Source organism: Vanessa tameamea, chromosome 13, assembly GCF_037043105.1.
Source record: "Vanessa tameamea isolate UH-Manoa-2023 chromosome 13, ilVanTame1 primary haplotype, whole genome shotgun sequence".
Classification (NCBI taxonomy): Eukaryota; Metazoa; Arthropoda; class Insecta; order Lepidoptera; family Nymphalidae; genus Vanessa; species Vanessa tameamea.
Window position 1 is genome coordinate 12431570 of NC_087321.1, and position 21306 is coordinate 12452875.

Below are 21306 nucleotides of genomic sequence, written 5' to 3' on the forward strand. Positions count from 1 at the left end.
AAGCCATATGGTAGATCCGGCCCTGGGTGTATTGGTAGGTAGCGTCCACTTACTCAGCAACTTTGAAGGCGAGCGTAAAGTTGTGTCGGCGCTTGTCGGGCGTGAGTGCGTAGTAGTCGAACGCGTCAGGCAGGAAGTGGTGTACCAGCGCGCAGAACGCGAGTCCGTCCGCCCAGCTCGTCGAGAAGTTCTCCAGCTTCACATTCTACGCACAATATCGATTATACAATATGTATAACGACTGATACTTTAAGGTAGAAGGGTTTTCCAGGCTTTTTTAAATTCTATTTATAATTTTAGGGATTCGTTAATATTGGCGACAAAATTGTAATTGTTTTGCCAAATTTGGTTGTTGATACATAATTGTTAAAATAATCCAAAATCTAATTTAAAAAAGAATTTAATGATGAGTAAACGGACACAAATGCACTAAAGTTTAATAAGTATCTGTGTACAAAATATTTCGTCTTTCCGATTGATATTTATTTCGAATCAAAGTAAGGGACTTTTATTTGTTATAATTAGACAAATCTGTTAAAGAGGAACACAGATGATTTACGAGTATCAAGCAATCTCAACTCAACCTAAATTCCAGTAGATTTTAACGAGTTGGCGGTTATTTTCATATACAAACATACGTTCTGATATTTGAGGAACGTATATGTTGCAGTGTCTCCAACTGCTTGGTCAAAATAACGGTGATGCCATTCAAAAGGAACTAATCAAAAACCTGATTTTAGTTATCGGGCATATTTTTTTCTAATCAGGCGTTAAATAGTACTGTAAAAGTTATATTATCTGTGCTAGTATTTATAACAATTGTATCTGCGGTTATAACGTGCCTACGATATGTGGCAGTCGTATCAAAACGGTAGGACGTAACTACGTTGTAGTTGGAGACACTGGTCTTGTTGCCTTTTTACACATAAAACCACACAAGTCATGCACTAAGCCCCTGGTATCAAGGCTTACGATTATACCTGGTAATTTGTACACCAAACCTCTTTTTATAAGACTCTGTCATAAAAAATGACATTTTCAACATTTGTTAGTTTGTTTTAATTAATTTCGTAAAACACTTCAATCGTCACAGTTTAATTGAAAATTCCTTTTATATAAGATGTTTTTATTATTCGATGATTTAGTTTCAGTCCTAGTTCCGTTAGGCGACGCACTCTAACCAAAGTGATACAATTTGGTCATGATATATACATCATAGTTATATAGTTTATTATATACTGAGCAATATATACAGGATAGCGTAATAATAAAGCATTCAAATAAGCGTGAAGTGTATGAGTGGCGGTGGCGGTGATGTGAGCGTCGTGTTAACTCGGTGCGCGTGCGCAGTTCGCTCCACATGCTACAGTGTCGACGTCGAGTCCGGTACACCCGCACGCTCCCTGGTAAGCCGATGTGCATCCTTCCCTCGCTCATTGATAATTTTAACAAATCATTTTCTTTAAAGAACATTTATAGAAAGCCGTGGGGAACAAGAATTGCACATCAGCTCATCGAGACCATATTGACACCCCGGTACGTATTTAGATATAACTTTGATTATTACGGTGTAAATACAATATTTGTAGTAATTCTGTCAATATGACGTGTAAGTATATATACAGTGCGTTATCCGTAGCGGGGTGTCAGGTGGTGGGGGGCAGGCGGAGTGTGAAGTGTACCTCGTATTCCCGGGTCTTGTCGCGACACCAATGCAGCAAACGCTCTTTAATAGTGACGGCGCTGGCTTGCAGCGCGGGGTCCGTGAACTTGAAGTAAGGCTGCGACGGAGAGCCCGGGCTCTGCGGGCTCTTGGGCGAGCTATAACCGGAGCGTCATGTTAGGCTAATCCTCTACCGAGTACGTAGCGCCACATAACGCAGTCTCTTTCGATGTATCTCGCTGTTCTTATGCTGTTCCCGGTTTCACGACATAATGTCTTTAAATATGATCGTGTTAGAGCGAGACGCATGGATCATTGGAAGCTGTGCGTGGCGTTACGTAACCGACGGACGGTTGCCTTTAATGCGCATTCTTATTACGCGTCTCGGTTAGTTTGTCGCGGTATTTTGACGTTAGAACGTTTGGATTAGTTCACGTGCGTTCTCACAATCGTGTGCAACGCGCTGTGCTGTCGTTATGGCGGTGGACGCACTGTTATGTACATTTGAATTCATGTAGTGCTATATTATAAATCTTCTATCAAGCGACTATCAGCCGGCGGATCTTTGATCGATGAATGTGGTAATCTATATGCTTAATGAAGGCTAAGTACACACGGAGTCGTTCTCTTGAGTACTGAATGCTTTGTGGACTCCGTAAGTGCTTAGATAAGCGATGCTATGATGCTTCTAACTTTTATAGAAAAGCGACTACTATAAGTACTTGTTATAATATCATCTATTTGAATATTAATTATTACCTATTCCTTATTCGGATCCACTGTTATGGCTGCCAAAATAAATAAATACGTTTATTAAATAATTACAAAGCAAAATATATGTTTATAGATATTTCGCAATGATCGCTGTAGGACTAGATGTAAGTATCGTCTCGTGGTCGATGTCTTTTGTTTATATCGTCTGTGTGTTTCGGTAAAATAAAGAGTATCCCTATATTATACAGTATACTTACTTGGGACTGTTAGTAGAATTTTGCTTTTCGAGTTGACGGAACTTGGCGAACGGCGACACGGGTTTTGGCGCCGGTCGAGTCATACTCTCAATCACTGGTACACAAATATTATTTAAATAAATATTGTACCAATCGATCAACAACAATATTATATAATATAATTCGATATAATCTGTACCTTTCGAAGTTTTAGTAGTGGTGGTACTGCTAACTGTTTTTTCGGACGAGTTCCTCCTCACGCTCGATGTTACAGTCGTCACTTCCTCTTCGTCTGTAAATTAAAGGAAACTATAAAATCTCTATTCGTCTCTTTAATGGCAATAACACTAAATCGGAACACTTTGAAAACAACAGCAAGACAATACAAATAATACTTAAAAGCTATTAGTCAAAATAACACTGTTAAGGGATTCGGTGAAATGAAGAACGTATGTTTCAATATGTACATCGACGTGAGGCACGGGCGAAGGCCAAAGGCCGGTGAGGCGAGGGGGCGAGGGGGCGGAGGGGCGCGAGGGGACATGCGACGCGACACAAGCGGCAGGCAGCCCACACACACACGACTCACGCGCGTCTCGCTTGTCTCCCTCTCCTAACTAGTGGAATGTGTGCGCGCTACGCGAGCGCCGACACGAGGTCCTCGAATGCGTCGTCTGCGTTGCTCTCGTCCAGAAACTGTAGCTCCGACACGGTTGGCATCGTGCGGCTGCGGCCCAGCGCGAACGATTGTGCCTGCGAGGGGCGCGCCAGTCGCCCGCGCAGTGGCGCGTTCGTCGATAGCTGGGCGGTGGCGCGGTTCGAAGACGCTTGTCCGGTGAAGTATGCTTCCACTGTGCGCTTTTTTTCTGGCAGTTGCTCATGTGTAATTCCACCTTCATATAATTTCGGAATAGCTAGTAGGTGCATCGACTTGGTGCGCGCTACTACTCTTCGCGGCGAGGACGGCTTCGAACCGAACTCTCCGAAACGATGCCAGGATCCAGAGCGAGTTAAAGCGGTGCCAGGGCTCGAATCGCGACTACCGGGTGATTCGCTAGAGAAAACCGATTCACGTGATGCGGCGAGCGCAGGGCTTCGCAGGCCAGCTGGGGATCGAGGATATCCGTCGTACTCAAATACTTGGTTCGGGCGGGGCGGTGAGGGGGCGTGCGGGGAAGAGAGGCCAGGACGAATAGAAGACGGGGCCGGCAGCCGTACCTGGTTTCGCGTTAAGTCCCGTTTTTTTCTTTCAATTTGCGAGATGACTTCCTGCTTTGGAGTGGAGATTTTGTCGAGCACACCCCGTAGATTGTCGGCGGCTCCACGTGTGCGCACGCCCGCCGTGATGGTAGCGGCACCGCGAACTGGACCACGCATCACGCGTGTTACTACACTATCGTGCTCTGTCGCCGTTCCGTCCTCACAGTTGTTCGCGTATGCTACTCCGTTTTGACTTTTTTGGGGAATTTTAGGTTTTGAAGGACTTGCGGGTGCTATGCGAGTAGTTGGCGACTCAGCGTAGTCGTAATTATTTGTTTCATTCATAACTACATCTGGTAGATAGTCCACTTTGTGAGCTTTAGCCTTTTCTATGTCTGGCGTTTGCTGTAGAGGCATAAAAGTTGCAGTGCCATTTTGAGGTGTGTAATCAATTATTGTATAAACAGGCGCGGGTGGTGCGGGAGGCTTATGGGCTGGAATATCACGACATTCATTCAACGCTTCGCGTCTCTGTTTCTCTCTAATTTGTCTTTCATAAAATTCAATTTGGAGCTGTTGAGCATCGACCTTCGGCAAATAAGGTTCTGGACTAAGTATTGATTTAGATTCATCTAATTTTTTAACTAATTCGGGAGCAGACAATTCGTTTTGACTTGGTATGGGTTTTATTGGATAATTTTGTGCCTGTGGACGTACGTGAGTCGGTGGCGTGGGCTGATGATAGCCATATTGTTTGGGCATCAACGTTGTTTGTGGATCAATTTTACCATTCTCAAGTTTGGACGCAGTCGATCCCATTGATTTCTTTTGATCAACATCAGACGCTAAGAGTGAAGGAGGTAGAGTCGAAATGGGGCTTAGTGAATTCATAATATTTGGATGTACGTTTGCATTATCTACTGAAGGCGATACTGGGATACTAGAAGATGGAGGACTCCACACGTTTAAAGGAGCCGATGTAGGCGATAGAATTTTTTGTGGGGGTTTAAATGCAGACATCGGTGCATGTGAAAATTGATTAACTGGAATTGGTTTTGCGACAAAAGGTTTTATAATTTGTTTATTTGGTGGCTGTATTATAGGCGGAGTCGTTGTATGTTTTGAAGTTTGCGCTGGGGCAGGGACTTGATTCCGCAATGAGTCCCTACGTTGGGATGCCCATGGAGGTTTAACTATTTCTGGTGTAATATCAGCTAAAATTTTTCGAGGGCGCGGAGCTAGTGAGTGAGAAGTACTGTTTGTGTTTTGCCAAAATCTTTTAGCCGAGGAAGCACTCGATGACCTAATATTTTCCTCTTTTTCGCGATTTTCAAAGGCATTTTTGATGTTGCCAAACCGGTTACTCCAATTAGCTTGTCCAACAGTGCCTGTGTTACGATTATCTTGATTTTTTTGCATAAACGCTAAGAATTTTCTATCATTTTCTGTTTGAGGTTGGAATTCAGGAACCTTGGGAGCGTGACTTATAATATTATCGTCTTCTGTGTCACTATCTATTTTATACCCACCGAGAGGTCTACCAATATCTATAGTATTGGCACGTTTCATACGATTACGTTTACTATTATTAAAACGATTAAGGGGCTTTGACATGTCATCAGCTATCGGAGGTGCGGCAAAATTGTATCCAGGTGGAGGAGGTCGGTAATAAGAACTTCGTTTCAATTCTTCTTCAGCTTTTTGTTGTATAGTAATCATAGGTCTATTAATCGGAGCCCTTCTGATTGGTGCAGGGACTTCTTTTTGTATTTTACTGTCGAATTTATTAGCGATGGCCATAATGCTATTTTTGTTGTCCGTGTGCCAGCGATCAGCGCTTCTAGGAAGCTCTTGTTGTGTTGTATCTGCTATAGAATGTCTAAAGAAGTCTGGTTTTTTAGATTGCGGAGCTCGTCTTTCTACAACACATGCATTTCTATTTATTTTTGGTGTGACGTCATAGTTAATACTATGCGCCTGTGGAGGATCTTTTTGTCGTGATTCAATAGCGTCATGATAACAAACTTGGTTATCAAGACTGAGTTTCCTTTCAGGCGTTGAAGGTTCCTCAATACTCGGAGCAGTCGACACTGTGGAGGATGTCGGTGGAGTGATAGGTTTCACTGACTCAGGTAACAATTGGTCTCGGTCAACCATACGTCGCGCTTCCTCGAGTTCCTCTCGCGTTACACCAACAGTATGCCTGGAAGTACGGCTGCGTCTCCTTGGTTTGCGTTTACAACCATCGAGTCTGTCTGCGGCATCGAGAGCATCCTCTAGTCTGTCAGCTAGCGCAAGTAGGGCTCGAGCTTGAGGATGGTCATTGGGTGGAGCGAGCGCGAGACGCAGGCGCTGCAGCGAGCGGCGCACATCGGCCACGACGTCATGAGAGGCCGCTCCAAGGCCAGCCAAAAGTCGCTGCCCACCTCCTTGCAGGAGACCCTGCAGCAGCGGTAGAAGAAGAGACTCACCGCGTTCTCCGGACTGCTCCTCTGTTTCTACCGTCTCTCCAGCAGCTGCTAACGCCTCGGTCACAGCGCTCGCACATGCTATGGAAGAAACAATATTATTTGTAGATATTATGTGACAATCCTAAAAAAAGTGTTATTTCGGTTACTGCAATTTCGAACCTTCTTGTTCAGCCATTAGTGTGCGGATACGAGCGCGCAGTCGGCGACGTTGCTCGTAGTCAGTGCACTCGTCCAACTAAAACATTGATAATGATTTATTATTAATATTTGCTCGATGATAATGTACAGTAAAACGTATCTAAATTCAGATATATTTTTAAAGATATAAATATTAATAATAAAATCGATTTCGTAAAGACATTTTTTTTCATTAAATGTAATGCAAGGTATATTTCGAATGAATGTATAATTAAGTTTTAATTAATTAATTAACTTAAACGCGCTATTAATTTCAACTCGGTTCGTAAGCAGCGGGTATATCGCAAACTGTTTTATTGACCTCTGGAAGTTTTTTCATAACGATAAGTGGTTCCCGTTACTCGTTTAACCCAAATTTTAACGACATTTTTATAAATACTTGCTTTTTTCCTTTATTTAAAGGTATCTTAAATATAATTATACGGAAGTGATATTAATGTTTAAGTTCATGGTTATGTATTTACTTCTATTAAACATTTTTTTTTAAATAAGATAGTTTTTTTGTTTGATACTGCGCAGTGCACTATTGCCTGTATGGTCTCATTTTATATAATTGTATCAAAAAACTTAACAAGTTTTATTTGTATAAGTCTAAGCTTAAAAAGCGACCCGTTCCTTCTTAGTACGGATAAGACACACGCCATAACATCCTCACCGAAATTATTAAGAAAAAAAACTATTGAAAGAATGAGCAAATCTTAATTCTAAATAAGCAAATTGTGTGTATATTAACTTTAGTAGTTTTTACAACCGTCTAAAAGAGATAATTAACTATATCCTTTATATTTCACAAACTCCTGGCTCCTACTAAAAATTTATGAGAGAAAAATCGAATACATTATAAAGGCTCGACTCGGGAATTATATCCAGGATCTCGGGATGTACAGCCTTATAAAATGACCACTGAACCAACATAATCATCCAACAGCAGTGTGATATTTACTGGCTGTTAACAGTTACGAGTTTCTGAAGAGGAGCAGAATAGACGTACATGCTACACCGTTACAAATGGCTACTCGCTATAAAGTTTAAAATTTTAACAAAGACCTTCTTATTAAATATATAAACTTAGTAATTACAAACATATCTACTTACACGTGATGTACTAAGCATTTTGATGTAACCCGCCTTAATAAATTAACGTATTACTAATTATTTCACACACTTTTTATGAAATTTAAATTATAATAAAGTAATCTGATAAATAATTAAAGGATTTTTTATTTTAACACGTGTTGAAATAAGAATTACAATATGTAAATAGGGAATAATATATTTAAGCGTGTTACAAATCGCGTTCGACAAGCGTCGCGTTCGCTGGCTCGTATGTACAATGACCACTTCGCACAGCTAAGCGAGCGAATAGCGCTTTATGGTAATGAAACATAACGAGATGTGATTTCTTTTCGTATTTGCAGCTAATTTCTCTTAAATCTAATATCGCCCGCGGCTTTGCGTGCTAATTATGCTCTGTACGGCAATCTGTACGGTTTTCGCAATTATCCGTCCCCCCAGTCACAGCCGGAAGTGGTCAGCACCGGTAACCGGAACTCACAATGACCTGAATGTGCTTTGTCATAGTCAATTTGTAATGTATTATTAACGTTAGTTTAACTTAATACACAAACATTGAATTATTTACTGTTATTGTTACATTCTGGAAATACAGATAAAAAATACTTAATTAGAAACTCATAAAAGCGAGTGTCAAATATTAAAAGTAAAATAATTGTTTGTAATATTGTTTATATTAATTAATATGTTAATTTTATAGAAGTACAATTATAAATGTTGATCAAGAAAAACGTATTTTACGGTTATCGTATACATATATTCTACAATATTTTATGCAGTTTTATAATAGCTTTGACGTATCACTTAAAACCTTTTTATTTGTCGCGATTAAATTACCTTTTTTTTTTAATATAACCATTAATTTCCTTATGATACATGTTATAAGATGATTTAGAATTAGCAGATAATTACAAAAATTTAGTTTTTGCTTCTCTATTCCACTTGAACTCACGGCGCCTTTATATATATTGTTATGATAATTTAATATATATATAGATGTTTTCAAAGTGATATCATTTAATCGATTTAATCAATTGAATGTCTATCATGGCCGTCGCGAGCGTAATCCGTCGCCCGAGTGACAGCTCCGCGAGTCGCAACACGCTGCCATAATTAAATTATACTTACATCGACAAATTACCTAAACGGTAACAACATCAGGTTCCATACGATTTCTACTTTCGAACATTATTCACCCCATTTCTTATTTCATAATATTTTTATAACAACAATACAGATACATCGAGACAAATCTTAGATTTCTCTGTGAATTATTCTGTTTAAGACCTGAAAATACTCACCGTAAAACTAATTAAAAATAGTAATTAAAATTTAAAATATCTAAGATTCAATTAAAAATATCTGTTGCAATAAATAAGGAGAGAGTTTAATAATTTAGTGTAAAAAGTCACGGCCAACGATTATGCTGAATAAAAAAAGCAAACAATATATCATTATAGAATAAATAAAGCTCCGTCGTGTCTTGCAATAAATCATAGTTATTGTCAGTCACGATGACTTGTATTTCGAGAGAGGTTTCACCGCCTTATGATTCGGGCGTTCGATAAAGAAAGTTACCGGGTCTGTCTACACGTATTCGGAACGATTTTCAGCAAAGTTTATAAATCTTATGCATTGTATCTACGTCATGTGAAAACTAATGAAAATTAGCATTAGGCGAGACTGTAGTAGAAAACTATGAGTAATCGACGCGAAATCGTCCGTAGATCGTTATGGGCTATTCATTTTTTAATTCCGTTGATTATTTATGATTGGTCAGCGAGCGGATGGGTAACGGCTAGTTTAATATAAAATAAATATTTTTATTATATTATTATATTTACACGATATAGTTTGTACGACACGCGCAATGTGTGGCGGTATGAGATTTGGCTCTTCGTATACTTATGGCGCATGAAAAACAATAAAAATAACAATAAATAATCAACTATGTGTGTAATTGTAGCCGCGTAATATGTTTATCGCAATCTCTAGTCGAAGTCACCGGTAGTGCACCTCGTTTAAATCTAAGAATTACATCTGCGCAGTCATTCGTCGCTAATTTCTGACGGTACAGTTTTTATCGTTTGTAATTATAGGCAGAATTGTATTAAAATTTATCTTTATAAAACTCATAGCGTTGAGATCGTTGTTCATTCTGATGAAAGTATTTTTATCGTACGAATAACTGCGGTTATGTTCAAGTTTAGACGGATTCTTTTAACATGTCCCTTAAGCTTCTGTAACAGTGAAAATAAAATTAATTGTTCTATTTGCATGTTTTGCTTCGTGCGTTTGAAAACCTTAAATTCCAGTTGTGTATATTTTTGTTATAAGGCAATGAGAATCTTCTACCATTTTATATAATTTACATCTTGGTAATTAAGTTTCATCCAGTTTTCCATCAGATAAGTTATCTTGCAACAATGCTGCTGTTGTTTATACCTTGCTTATTGCGTTAACCTAGTTAAAGTCTACTCCTTATCTACACATTTCATATATATGTACATCTCTCTTCATCTCTGCCGTCATATTTCCTTTCATTGGTGATTATGGACTACACTTGATATATGTTCAAGGAATCTCTACATTTTTACATCAAGGTAGACAATAAATAATTACAGTTCCTTACCAGTGTACATCAGTCAATAAAAGCCTGTCCCACAGATGGGCGAAGGCCTTCGCTAATGTTAAGAAGTAATTTTAATGGTTATTCTACTAAGACTTTTCATTGCAGATCCGTGTATTTCGATTTTGTTTTCGTTCACCGACGAGCATGATTTGAATTGGGTATAAAAATTAAACAGATGGAACCTCTGCGGTGGTTGTCTGAATTTTGCGCGTCTTTGGTTATAAAATAAGTGTTCCAGTGTACCATCTTCGATTAAGTCAAGTTACAGTTCGAGGTGTCGAGTACTCACGAGCTTGCGCAACACGCGCTCGTCCCAGCACTGCGCGATGTCAGTCTCCTCCACGTGCCGGCTGCTGTTCACCTTCCCGCCGCTGCTTTGCACTGTCTCCTGCGACAACAGATAATTATTATTAGTACAATTTTAAATGTTAAAGTTATTTGGTTGCATGAACTTACAAATCAAACCCTCGACATTAATGTGCTATTTGAATCATAGAAACCCTGAGATATAGTAATACAGTTCTGCAAGATCTCTACGTACCTATCCAATTCGTGAAATGTTGAAAACCGACTTAAGTTTATACGCTATTGCGATCCTTTAAGCATTTGGATATTGGAGTCAATGTCGTCACTTCTTGACATATCACGATTGTGTTCTGCGCCGAGTATTGAGTATCTTACAGAGTAGCTCTGACTAGACGGTATGTTCAATTAAATTAATTTGGTTAGATTTCCACCGATTAGATTTTAAGTTTTGTATTTACGTTAGCCTTCTAAAATACAGACATATACACTATCAATAGATAGATATCGTTGTTTTCATTTAAAAATTCTCAGTTTTCTACTTCACAAACGTCATAATTACGAATGTCCTCAAGTCCTATAGAAAATAATAGGAAAAGTTTAGTTTAAATGATCCGATTTAGTAGCGATTATCCAAAAGTTCAGAATTTTGATGGCGAAAAACAAAGAAAATGTTAAGTCCACAATAATATTTCTAAAATTAAATTTAATAAAATTATAATATGGGCGACAAACTCCCAGTTCATTATGAAACAAAACGATACATTGTATTGTTTGAACTATGTCGCAAGTGGGTGGTACCAGCTCAGACAAACGGCATTACCGGTATCAGATGTCGAGAGGTAATATCACACGATCTTGAATTAGACTTTGTAGATAAAAACACTCATATTGCTATTGTTGTTTCCAATTATTAAATAAAAAGGATATTAAAATGAGTAAATGAGTAAATTGATTATTATCAGAGTTTCAGCAGCTGAAGCTTCGTCGACTGCCGTGTTTAGTATAAAGATATAATACATAACAAGACATTGGTTACGCAATTCTTACACAATTATTATAACGTTTGAAGCAAAGATTAATACGAAATTAATGACAGAAGGCGCTTCGAAATTAGGTACATTCTTATTAGCAGTCATGTTTAACTCTGTCTTTATAAATTAAGCTATAAGCTATATACATATAATAAAATATAAGGTGTTATTTTTTGTACATATAAAATACAAGTTATCTAATATAGCTAACAGTTCATTTAGTCTATAGCTGCGTTTAACCTTTTAATTCGTAAAGTGTTACACCAGCCTCGTGACAGACATCTGACATCCGACGCGGTATAATCTAATATTATACCGCATCACTCGTAGAGAAAAACTAAACGCAGTGGAAAAGGCCTTGTCACATCAGACCGAGGTCGCCCTTGATTTTGACAGTTCTATTTCTCTCAGCATTTCTCTTAAGGATGATTCACGCAAACTTATGATTTTTTTGACAAGTTTAGAGAAGATGTATGGGTAAAGCAAGATGTTCACTGGTATAATAAAATTCCGCAAAATCCAATAAAATATAAAATGATAAAAAAATTATTTTGTGAAAGACGCTTGTAAAGACCAACTTAAACAAAGTACAGGCGACAGTTTGTGTTTGTTATTCATAGTTACAAAATGTTATTTACGTCTAACGACGCTGCCGGTTAACATCAAATGAATAGGAACTCAAGACCTTTCAGTATTCATTAGCTTAGAAAATCTGGTTAAAGTAGTTCGAGTTTATCTGGATTGAACACTTACAGAGCCAAAAAAATAAGTATTTTAAAAGAATAATATCTTTTAATTTAACTGTTTCATAAATTATTAATGACTAAAGTAACCTACGAAGGTGATCACCCAGTGGTAAGTGGTCACTGTGATAAAAAGTTATTCTGAAGATAATAAGTCAAAATTGAATTTACTTTTAAATATTCAAATATAAATTAAATAACCGGCATAATATTGAAGAGCTACATGCTTAAATTCACGACGACTTTAAAAAAAACATCCAGTCCTGTATTTACTATAAAGAAATGACAGATGTGACATAACAAAGCTTTAGTTACATAATAATTACGAAATGAGAGATTAATACAATATTAGTGTCAGTCGGCGCCTCAAATGCTCAACTACATTCTTTTCAGCAGTCGTGTGGGAGTTCGTCTTCATAACAAGCCGTAAATACGTTCCCACTTGGATCCAGGCCTTGAAGCCGGTAATATATTATACACTACGATATCGTAGTTGTAAACTTTTACGATCGATGCGAATTAATTCATGGAAAATAAAAAATGATTTTTACTGCTTCGGTTTCCGATCTTTTTGGTGAGATCATTTACCGATATGAATTGGTTTCTCATGAACTTGAAAGTTATTTTGGTCAGTATCAGTATCAGTTTTTTAACATACTTTTCAGAGATTTACTTCACCAATAATATATATATATATATTTGCAATAATGTAAATGAAAACTACATTAAGAAATAATATACTTGATTTAAAATACTTCGCCGTGTATTTTGTTTTCAACGAATTAATCGATACGAAATGATCATTAACCGTATGTCCATTAAATTCACCGATACGGTTATCTGACATTTCGTTTCCATTCCGATCAGAGTAAGTTTTTTTGTGTCGCCAAATATATACGAATGAGTCATTCCTGCATAGTTTAGCTGCATTCGTGTATTCGCGAAGGGCGATCTTCCAATTTTGTACAGACACACATTTCTCAGCCGTGTAATAAAAACAAGAGTCATCCTCACATCCTCCACTGTGTCAAACTTATGGGCATGAGGCGAATACCACGAAACTTTTCGTATACAGTTGCTATTTTGACGAAGACCCTTAAACGACTTTTTAATTTTATCGTTTTACATTAAAATTCCGAGAAGACAAATGCAGACGAGTATAGACTACATTATCTTTATAACTCGTACTATTTGGTACACGTTAAGATAAAACTAAATGATAGTTGGTGTCCAGAAATTAATGATTCGGGTCAAATTAATTTACCAGCATCGCGTGTTGGCATTTACGTTTTAATTCATTGTTGTCTTCTATGAGCTTATATTTTAAATATCGTGGTATAATAATAATGTTCATAAGTTCAAATTTATATAAAATTAATTATAGTCCAAAATTGCCCAAAGAACACGAAGACCTTGAGTCTAAGCTCGAGGACATTGATGAGTTTTCACATGATTATAATCGAGTTCTTAGCCATACTTTTTGTATTTGCCGGAAATTTTTAAAGACGTTATGTTTATCGTTTATCTCGAATTTGATTTTGAAGAAAAATATCTTAACAGGCGTAGTATGAAGTTATGGAATTTCTATAAGTATGTCTCCCAATCCCTACTAAAGGAAGTCTAATTTTTTTTCTTTACAAAGTCTTTCATACTTTTGGTTCGAGTTCGAGTAATACGTGGTGTTGCATTATTTCACCTGACAGGTATCGACAAGCGGAAATAGAAAAGATGTATGAGAGGTGTCGATTCCTCTCAGAAGATCAGTGGGCCACATTTTTGGCAGGTCACCGGGCGCGTCGCCGGGCGCGCCGTCGACTAGTCCACAAATAGCCGCGTACAATGCGCCCGAGCACTCACATTAGATGTTAGATCATTAGCTCCGATGCAAAATATCGTTTATATATACCACAGATTAAATATGAGCGGAGTGGAAAAAATACTTCTAAAATTAGTTCAATGTAAAAGTACCTACAAGTATAATCTAGTTAAGGGTAGAATTTTATTAGTAGATTCTATTATCTAGATACACTTTACAATCTGCGTAAACTAAGTTGACCAGCCCGAAGTTAGCTCACAGATATTATCACAAAATACACAAATAAAGGAAATAAGAAGAAGAAATTGACTTGTCTTTGGCTAAGTGAAAAAAAACGTGGTGAGACAATTTGTCTACCGTCAATATTTATTGACGGTTTTAAACGTAATAGATCTCTGAATGCGAATTAAATGCTTCATGTTCTGTGTACGTAGATAAATGTGATGTTTAACATTTATTCGTCGGAGAAGCAGATCTGTTCTGTGTGCTCGTGAAATGTCAGAAAGTGTTATGCGACTTTGAGTATAATATTTATAACATTTAAAGAATACAAGCTTCAAAATAGCGTATCACCGTAAGTCGGTTTTCAACATTTCACGATTGAGACACGAAGTGAATTCTTACAAGACGGAACCGCTGATAAGAAGACCATATTTATGAGCTTTATTTATGTGTTCAATCTTACTGAAACATTAAACCAGAACCACCGATTAGCCTGCAGTTTTCCATACAAAATAGTTTACTTTGTTTACAATAGTATAAAACATTGACTTCTTTGTTTGCACATGCTTTTCGTTACGTAATTAAAAGTATAGTCTTAAGAGTATTAAGTACAGCAGGTTCACTAGAAACAAAGGGCACATCAGCTTGGCTCTAAGCCAGGTGGGTCGTGCGAATTAATAACATTTAATCAAAATAAATATACATCTACGTCAAAAAAAAAAAAATTTCGCCTTTAGATTATATTTGTAATCATAAAAAATATCAGTCTTAATGTTTTAATACGATTCACATTCAAATTAATTGGCAAAGTGTAAACTGCTACCGGTTCGTAAAAACTAAACTTTTTCTTAATTCTTAAAACCAACGAAAGAAACTCAGCGGTTCTTTGTCAAATTTTATAATAGTTTCCAATAAATATATAAATAAAATATATAAAAGTTTGTAACTCTGAATAATAAGTAGTATATCGGTAATTTAAAATATGCGTTCAATTCTTTTTAAAAACTGACAAGGACAACTATTTGACATAAATCAAAAATTACACTAGAATATATTTGATTATGTTGACGTTTTGTTATCAGATCACTCATTCATAAGAATAGACGCTTCGTAGATATCAAATCAAATAAGGAAAATGGTATGATATAAATATAGTTTATTCCCTGCATCACTCAAGAATAATGTAGCTGTCTATCAGTGATTTTCTTTAGAGTAGGATCATTAGTTCTGGATATTACCTCGAATACCATCAAGACAATTTTCTCTTTATAATATTATATAAATTTAGCCAATCAAACCCAGATTACACGGCAAGTAGTAGTATTTTAATTGGTCGAAAAGAGTAACCATTAATTTTCTTGCTAGTTCTATACCTACTGACATTATGAATGCGAAAGTAACTCTGTGTCTGTTGCGCTGTTGCAGTCATACTCGTACCACTGAACCGAATTCGATTAAATTTTGGTATGAAACAAGCCTGAACTCCAAGAACATAATATACTACTTATTTATGCAACACCTGACGATCGACCCCTAAAACGCGAGCGAAGCCGCGCCCTTCACCGTGTTGCTCTTATTTATCTAACGTCCTTATTTCTTTTTTTACATTATAATGATATGTGTAATTTATGCTTTCAACGTTTCCCGGAGTTAATCACAATGGTCGGTAAATATTCATCTCGGTACCGGTAACGGTTGCGCACGCGCACGCGACGCCATTAGCACGCGCAGATAACACGCATTGTAACGGGAGTGTGACGATTTCTTTTACGGTTTTAATAAAAAAAATGTCAAATGGAAACATAAATAACTTCGTACAGATAATCTCGAGAAAACTTTATATTATATTTTGTAACATCTATTTCTTGCACTCATAAGCTGGGAGCCGAGATAAGTTACACATTGAATTTAATGTGATTGTATAAAAGAAGCAGCAAGCAACGATTGTAATCGCAAGTTGAATTAAATGCGTTTTAATATTTGTCCATCTCATGGTCATAATCAATCCACAGAGTAGAGAAATTCAGGCAAACTTTGTAATAAGCAAATAAGCAATGTCTTACGGCATCAACAAACACGATTAAGGTCTCTGGTTAAGCAATGGTTTCTCTAGATTCGTAGGCTCTTTGTGTAGCCGAGCAAAGTTTGGACAAACCGTTTTTATGTTATCATGGACTTCTTAAAATGTAATTTTTTATAGTTTTTAACTCTTAGTTCCGTTGTTATAACGGGACTTTAAGATATTACACGAATTACTTTATCTAACCAGATACATTTCATAATTACGCATTAGTTTCTTAGTTTTAAATAAACGCTTCTATGAACAACGTAATTTTTATAACAGTAATTTGAACTTGTTCGCAACGAGGACAAAATTAACAAACGTCCAGAAATTTCTCCCATTCCCCCCCTCCCCCTTGTTTCAACGCCAAGATTAGCTCGTTATATATTATATTATATTCCACTAGCACCTGTCAGTCTGCGCCCTAATATTATTAATATCAATACGTTGTTTTTTGTATGACAAGCTCCGTTGTTTTCAAAATCATTGTATTTCGAATGGGATACTTCGAGTCTCCAATTCCATTTGTTCCATTCCAGAGTATCTTAGAATAGAATTGGAGTTTTTTTTCTGAATCTTAAGAACAAGCTAAAAGTTTTTTAATTTCAAGTCTCTGTCTTAAAGTAGAAGCTGGTTTATCAATCAGCCAGGACATTGCCTCTTATCTACTATATATAATCTTATATAGTACATAGACTAATTAGTTTAATAGAACGAATACGTCAGGAATCGTTCGTACTATAATGTCAGTATATATGTGCCGTATGTGATGTATCTGTAGGATCTTGGTTTTAAGTCCATACGTACCACTTAGTTAAAACCTCTACTACCTCTACGGTGATAAAATTGCTAGGTAACCTGCACGTGTCGGATGAAACTCCACATCAATAAGCAATTCTTCTCCTTAAAAAACAGGTGTTCCTTTAATGGTAACTTTTACTTTATGAGTTACTAATTACAATTATCCAACTAATGTCCAAATATACCACTCAAACACCACGTGCTGCATAATCAGTAAGTCATAAATAATCTACGTAGTAGAAATTCAGACTTATTTTTAAATATTAGTAAGTTTCATGTTCAGTTTATTTAAGATTGAAACAAAAGGAGAAAGAAGTATTTCCACATATTATATTTATATAGATCAGACATAATTACACAGATTCATCGTCTCTTTGTTTTGATGAGTACAAAGCGAAGGGAAAGCCAACCTTGGCCTTTTCGAGGGAAGTCGGGATCTCCATATCGGGAGAGGAGGAAGACGTAGAGGTCGTTAGCTCGCTGCGCACGCGTCGCTTGGCATACGACCAAACGATCCGCGCCGATGGTTAGGGACAACATAATATTTCACCATTTGTGGACAAAAGTATTGACGGAAATTTTGTTTTGTTGGTAACAAAGCCCGTAAAAGATGGCGTGAAAGTGTTACGGTACATAATTAGAAGACGGACACTCTATGGATGCAATAATTTCAACTTTAGTCATTGTTCCAATTAAACAATAATTTAAGAGTCAAATGCTCCAGCAACAATGCGCACGGAGATGACAAGAGTCTCATATAAGTTACGCCATTCAATATATTCAAAATTTTATTGGTGATGAGAACTAGATTATGTATGTCCGAGTACAAGCCGACACGGGGAGTCTCTCGCGGTGCCCCAAGACCGCAATATTCACAGAGTCTGACGTCACACGCGTATTTCTGGCTCTCATAGGAACAAAAGCAGACATGATTTGCTTATATTCCGAATTGCGTCACAGCGTCAAAAGTCGAAGAATTAAAACAGTTGCAAAAAATTAGAAGAAAGAAAATAAATTACATTTTTTTTTGTTTAACGTGCACGTTTTTATTTTATTTCTTCAGTTGAGAAAGTCAAGAGGAATAACTATTTGTGAATCCTCAACGTTTCTTAAACACTGGAACTAAACGGAAGTCAAATCACTTCTTTAAAAGCGCCAATGCGCCGCCAACCATGGGATCGCAGATACATGGCTCACTTACCCTCCAAACCAAAACACAGCAATACACAGTGATGGTATTTTCGGTAGAGTGCTAAAAATGTCATATTAAAAAACGATTCCAAGAATTTAAATTATTCTTCTATTTCTGAACAATCAGCTTTGATTATAAATTCGTGCAGAGTAAATAATTTATACTCGCAGGTATTTAAGCATTTGACCCAGTTTAAGCTAAATTTAGATCGATTTGTGGTATAATTAGGCGAGTGAACGCACTCTGTTTATATTATGATTGACTCTATACACGTCGATGGCGGAACACTTTCAACAATACTCTCGAGATTATGGACGCAATGAAATTGATTTATGTTCACATTTATAATGATATTTTAGCAATAAATGATAAATCTGGAAGAGTTACTGGCGGAGGGATAAATATTATATCACAATAAAATATTAGGCATGAGTGTGGATAAAAAGTCAAGAAGTCCATCCAACTCGGATGGACTATGAGATATAGATCTATTAAATAGGAAAACAAACTGTTTTGTTGGTTTTTTCAGTTATTTAGGCAAGTTCTAGTAATAATAGTTAATTTGCGAATAGAGACTTTTTTGGCTTATTTTAAGTTTTCGTAATTAATTGCTTGTAAATGGTATTAAAATGGAAAGGGTGTGCTTGTATTAGGTTTGGGTTAAAAATTTTAGATGAATTTTAATTAATATATGCAGCAGATGCAGATTATGCAGCTTTGAATATAGTTTTAACTTATAGTTAAAGTAAAGTGAAAACAATGTTGTGTAATCGTTGACGATTTTCAGAAAAATTTAAACAAAGTAATTGCTTACAAATAGTGGAAATGAATCAAGGAAAACGAAATTCCATTAAAAACAACATCGGACTTTACATAATCAATCAAACAAGTAAGATTTCTAACGGGTTCTGAAACGCTGACCAATATGAAATTAACTGATTTAGCTATAATTTTAATAGTCATTGGTGGTGTAAGACGTCATCGTAAAAGGTGACCAATCAAATTTTAGTCAAGATTTTAATTTTGATATGCATATCAGTAAAAATAATCATCTAATGTCCATTCCTCGGCTGTTTTCCAAAATGTTAACGTGAATAATTCAAACCACAATTGTCATTTTTAAGAAATTGAACTCATCCTTATTGCAAGGAACCATAAATTAAGAAGGTAATATTTATATATAAGTATGTAATTTAAAAAGAATAAAGAAAAATAACTCCGACAGTAAATCTGATACGAAAATGTATGCACGAAGCAAGTATAAAGTCATCGGCGCCAATTAGTCTAGTAATAAACTTGAAACGTTTATTTACCGAATAAACAAAGTACGCTCGGCGTCGCAAGAAATATAAATAATTTTTGACGTCAACTAAAACACGTGTCCCCAGCATTTATTTCTACTTGCGACCGTTTTATGTGTATCAAGTGAATTAAACCCCTATTCATTTATACTAACTAAGATATAAATGTTCTTTGCATTAAATTATCAAGCCGCTGCAACTGTCAACCCTTTACAATTATTGTCTTAAGTTAATTATTCGTATAAATATTGACCCACATTGTTTGTTTTAACGAGGGCCGTATAAAACGAATTAATATAATTTCAATGACAAATGTTCAATTTATAACGCAGCTCTTGATGTCTAATCTATGCAATCATTTTGAAAAAAAAAAATCTTATTCTTTTTTGAAAGGTAAGATTATAAACGAAAGCCATTTTCTATTGTAAATGCGTTTATAACAATATAACATGTAGTACAATATTGTTATATGAACTTTAACCTAGCGGAATATTATGCAGTTAGCGGATGTAACCTGCGTTGATTACTTCGCACCGGCCTTCGTCAAATGAATATTATTATTACATATTTATTATACTACGTAACATATGTACCTTCGTTTAACTATGACATTGTCTTCGCTTGAATACACTAGGCAAGGTTGCCTTGTGAACTACAATGTACAAGTTCAAAGAATGCAAGCGATTTTTCCAATAACATTACAGAATCAATCTGCTATTGTTTTTAGTAATTTTTTTTATATTTTTTACATTTCAATAATGCCGCATTCCTTATATGTATAATGCAGATACGTTGCTTACTTTTTCATGATTTTTGTATTTTTTTTACATTAACAGCCTGTAAATTTCCCACTGCTGGGCTAAGGCCTCCTCTCCCGATTTTGTAATAATTAACTATTTTGCGATTTTTGGATTAAAAATCTATTTTTTAAAACTTTTAAGGTTGATTGAAGACACATTTGAGGTCAAATCTTACATTGAAAATATAGTACATATCGTCAAACTACAGTTATTTTTTTTAAATAAGTATCATTATACAGGCAAGATTTTAGTTCCTACGTTGTTATTTATTTGCTGTAAGACCATCGCAGTGAATATAATTTAATGCTAGATTGATAACAAAAAAAATATAATTATGCTATATATATATTTTCTTTATTTCGAATATTTCAAACACATGCATCAGTGACAGAAGTTAAAAATATATTATTAAATTGGACGGTACAGTTAAACGGGTTTTCTTAATTTCCTGAAACAACTGTTATCGTTATAAACGAAACTATTAAAAAGACATTTTTGAAACTGTCGTCGTTGCGTGCAAACTTCCTACAATGGAATAATTGCGACAAAGTTTTCAGAGCGGAAAGCGTTCGCAGTCTATTCAGTTTGGGAAATATATATATTTTTTAATTTCTTGTTACAACATCCGTCTTGTTTATTTTTGAGTGTTGAATGTAACCTCGCGGGCTGTGACCGCGGAATGCGTTGAAAGATACAATGTCAAATTTGACATTTAACAAGTTTATTGAAAATGTATTTTTTGTCAAATGTGAAATTGTAAAAAATAACTATTTTATTAATCTAATCTGAATAAAATAGTTCGTTTTTTTACAATATACAGTACAAATAAAATATTTTTGTGAAA

At 36.1% G+C, this 21306-nt stretch overlaps 1 protein-coding gene across 6 annotated transcripts in view; it reads right to left on the reverse strand.

Moving 5' to 3' along the window:
- The window catches only part of LOC113391475 (uncharacterized protein), a 93969-nt gene that overhangs the window by 19691 nt on the left and 52972 nt on the right, over window positions 1-21306 (reverse strand). For 3 of the 6 annotated variants that reach the window (XM_064216723.1, XM_064216724.1, XM_026627446.2), the window contains 7 exons: window positions 10478-10576; window positions 6444-6519; window positions 6285-6362; window positions 2813-2905; window positions 2635-2728; window positions 1683-1821; window positions 54-205 (listed from right to left, as the gene is read on the reverse strand). The exons of 1 other annotated variant lie outside the window; for it this stretch is intronic. In XM_064216723.1, the coding sequence (XP_064072793.1) occupies window positions 54-205; window positions 1683-1821; window positions 2635-2728; window positions 2813-2905; window positions 6285-6362; window positions 6444-6519; window positions 10478-10576 (731 nt within the window). Of the gene's footprint in view, window positions 1-53; window positions 206-1682; window positions 1822-2422; window positions 2452-2634; window positions 2729-2812; window positions 2906-6284; window positions 6363-6443; window positions 6520-10477; window positions 10577-21306 lie in introns of those variants that run through there. 2 more of the 6 variants (XR_010309316.1, XM_064216725.1) reach the window with 2 other exon arrangements.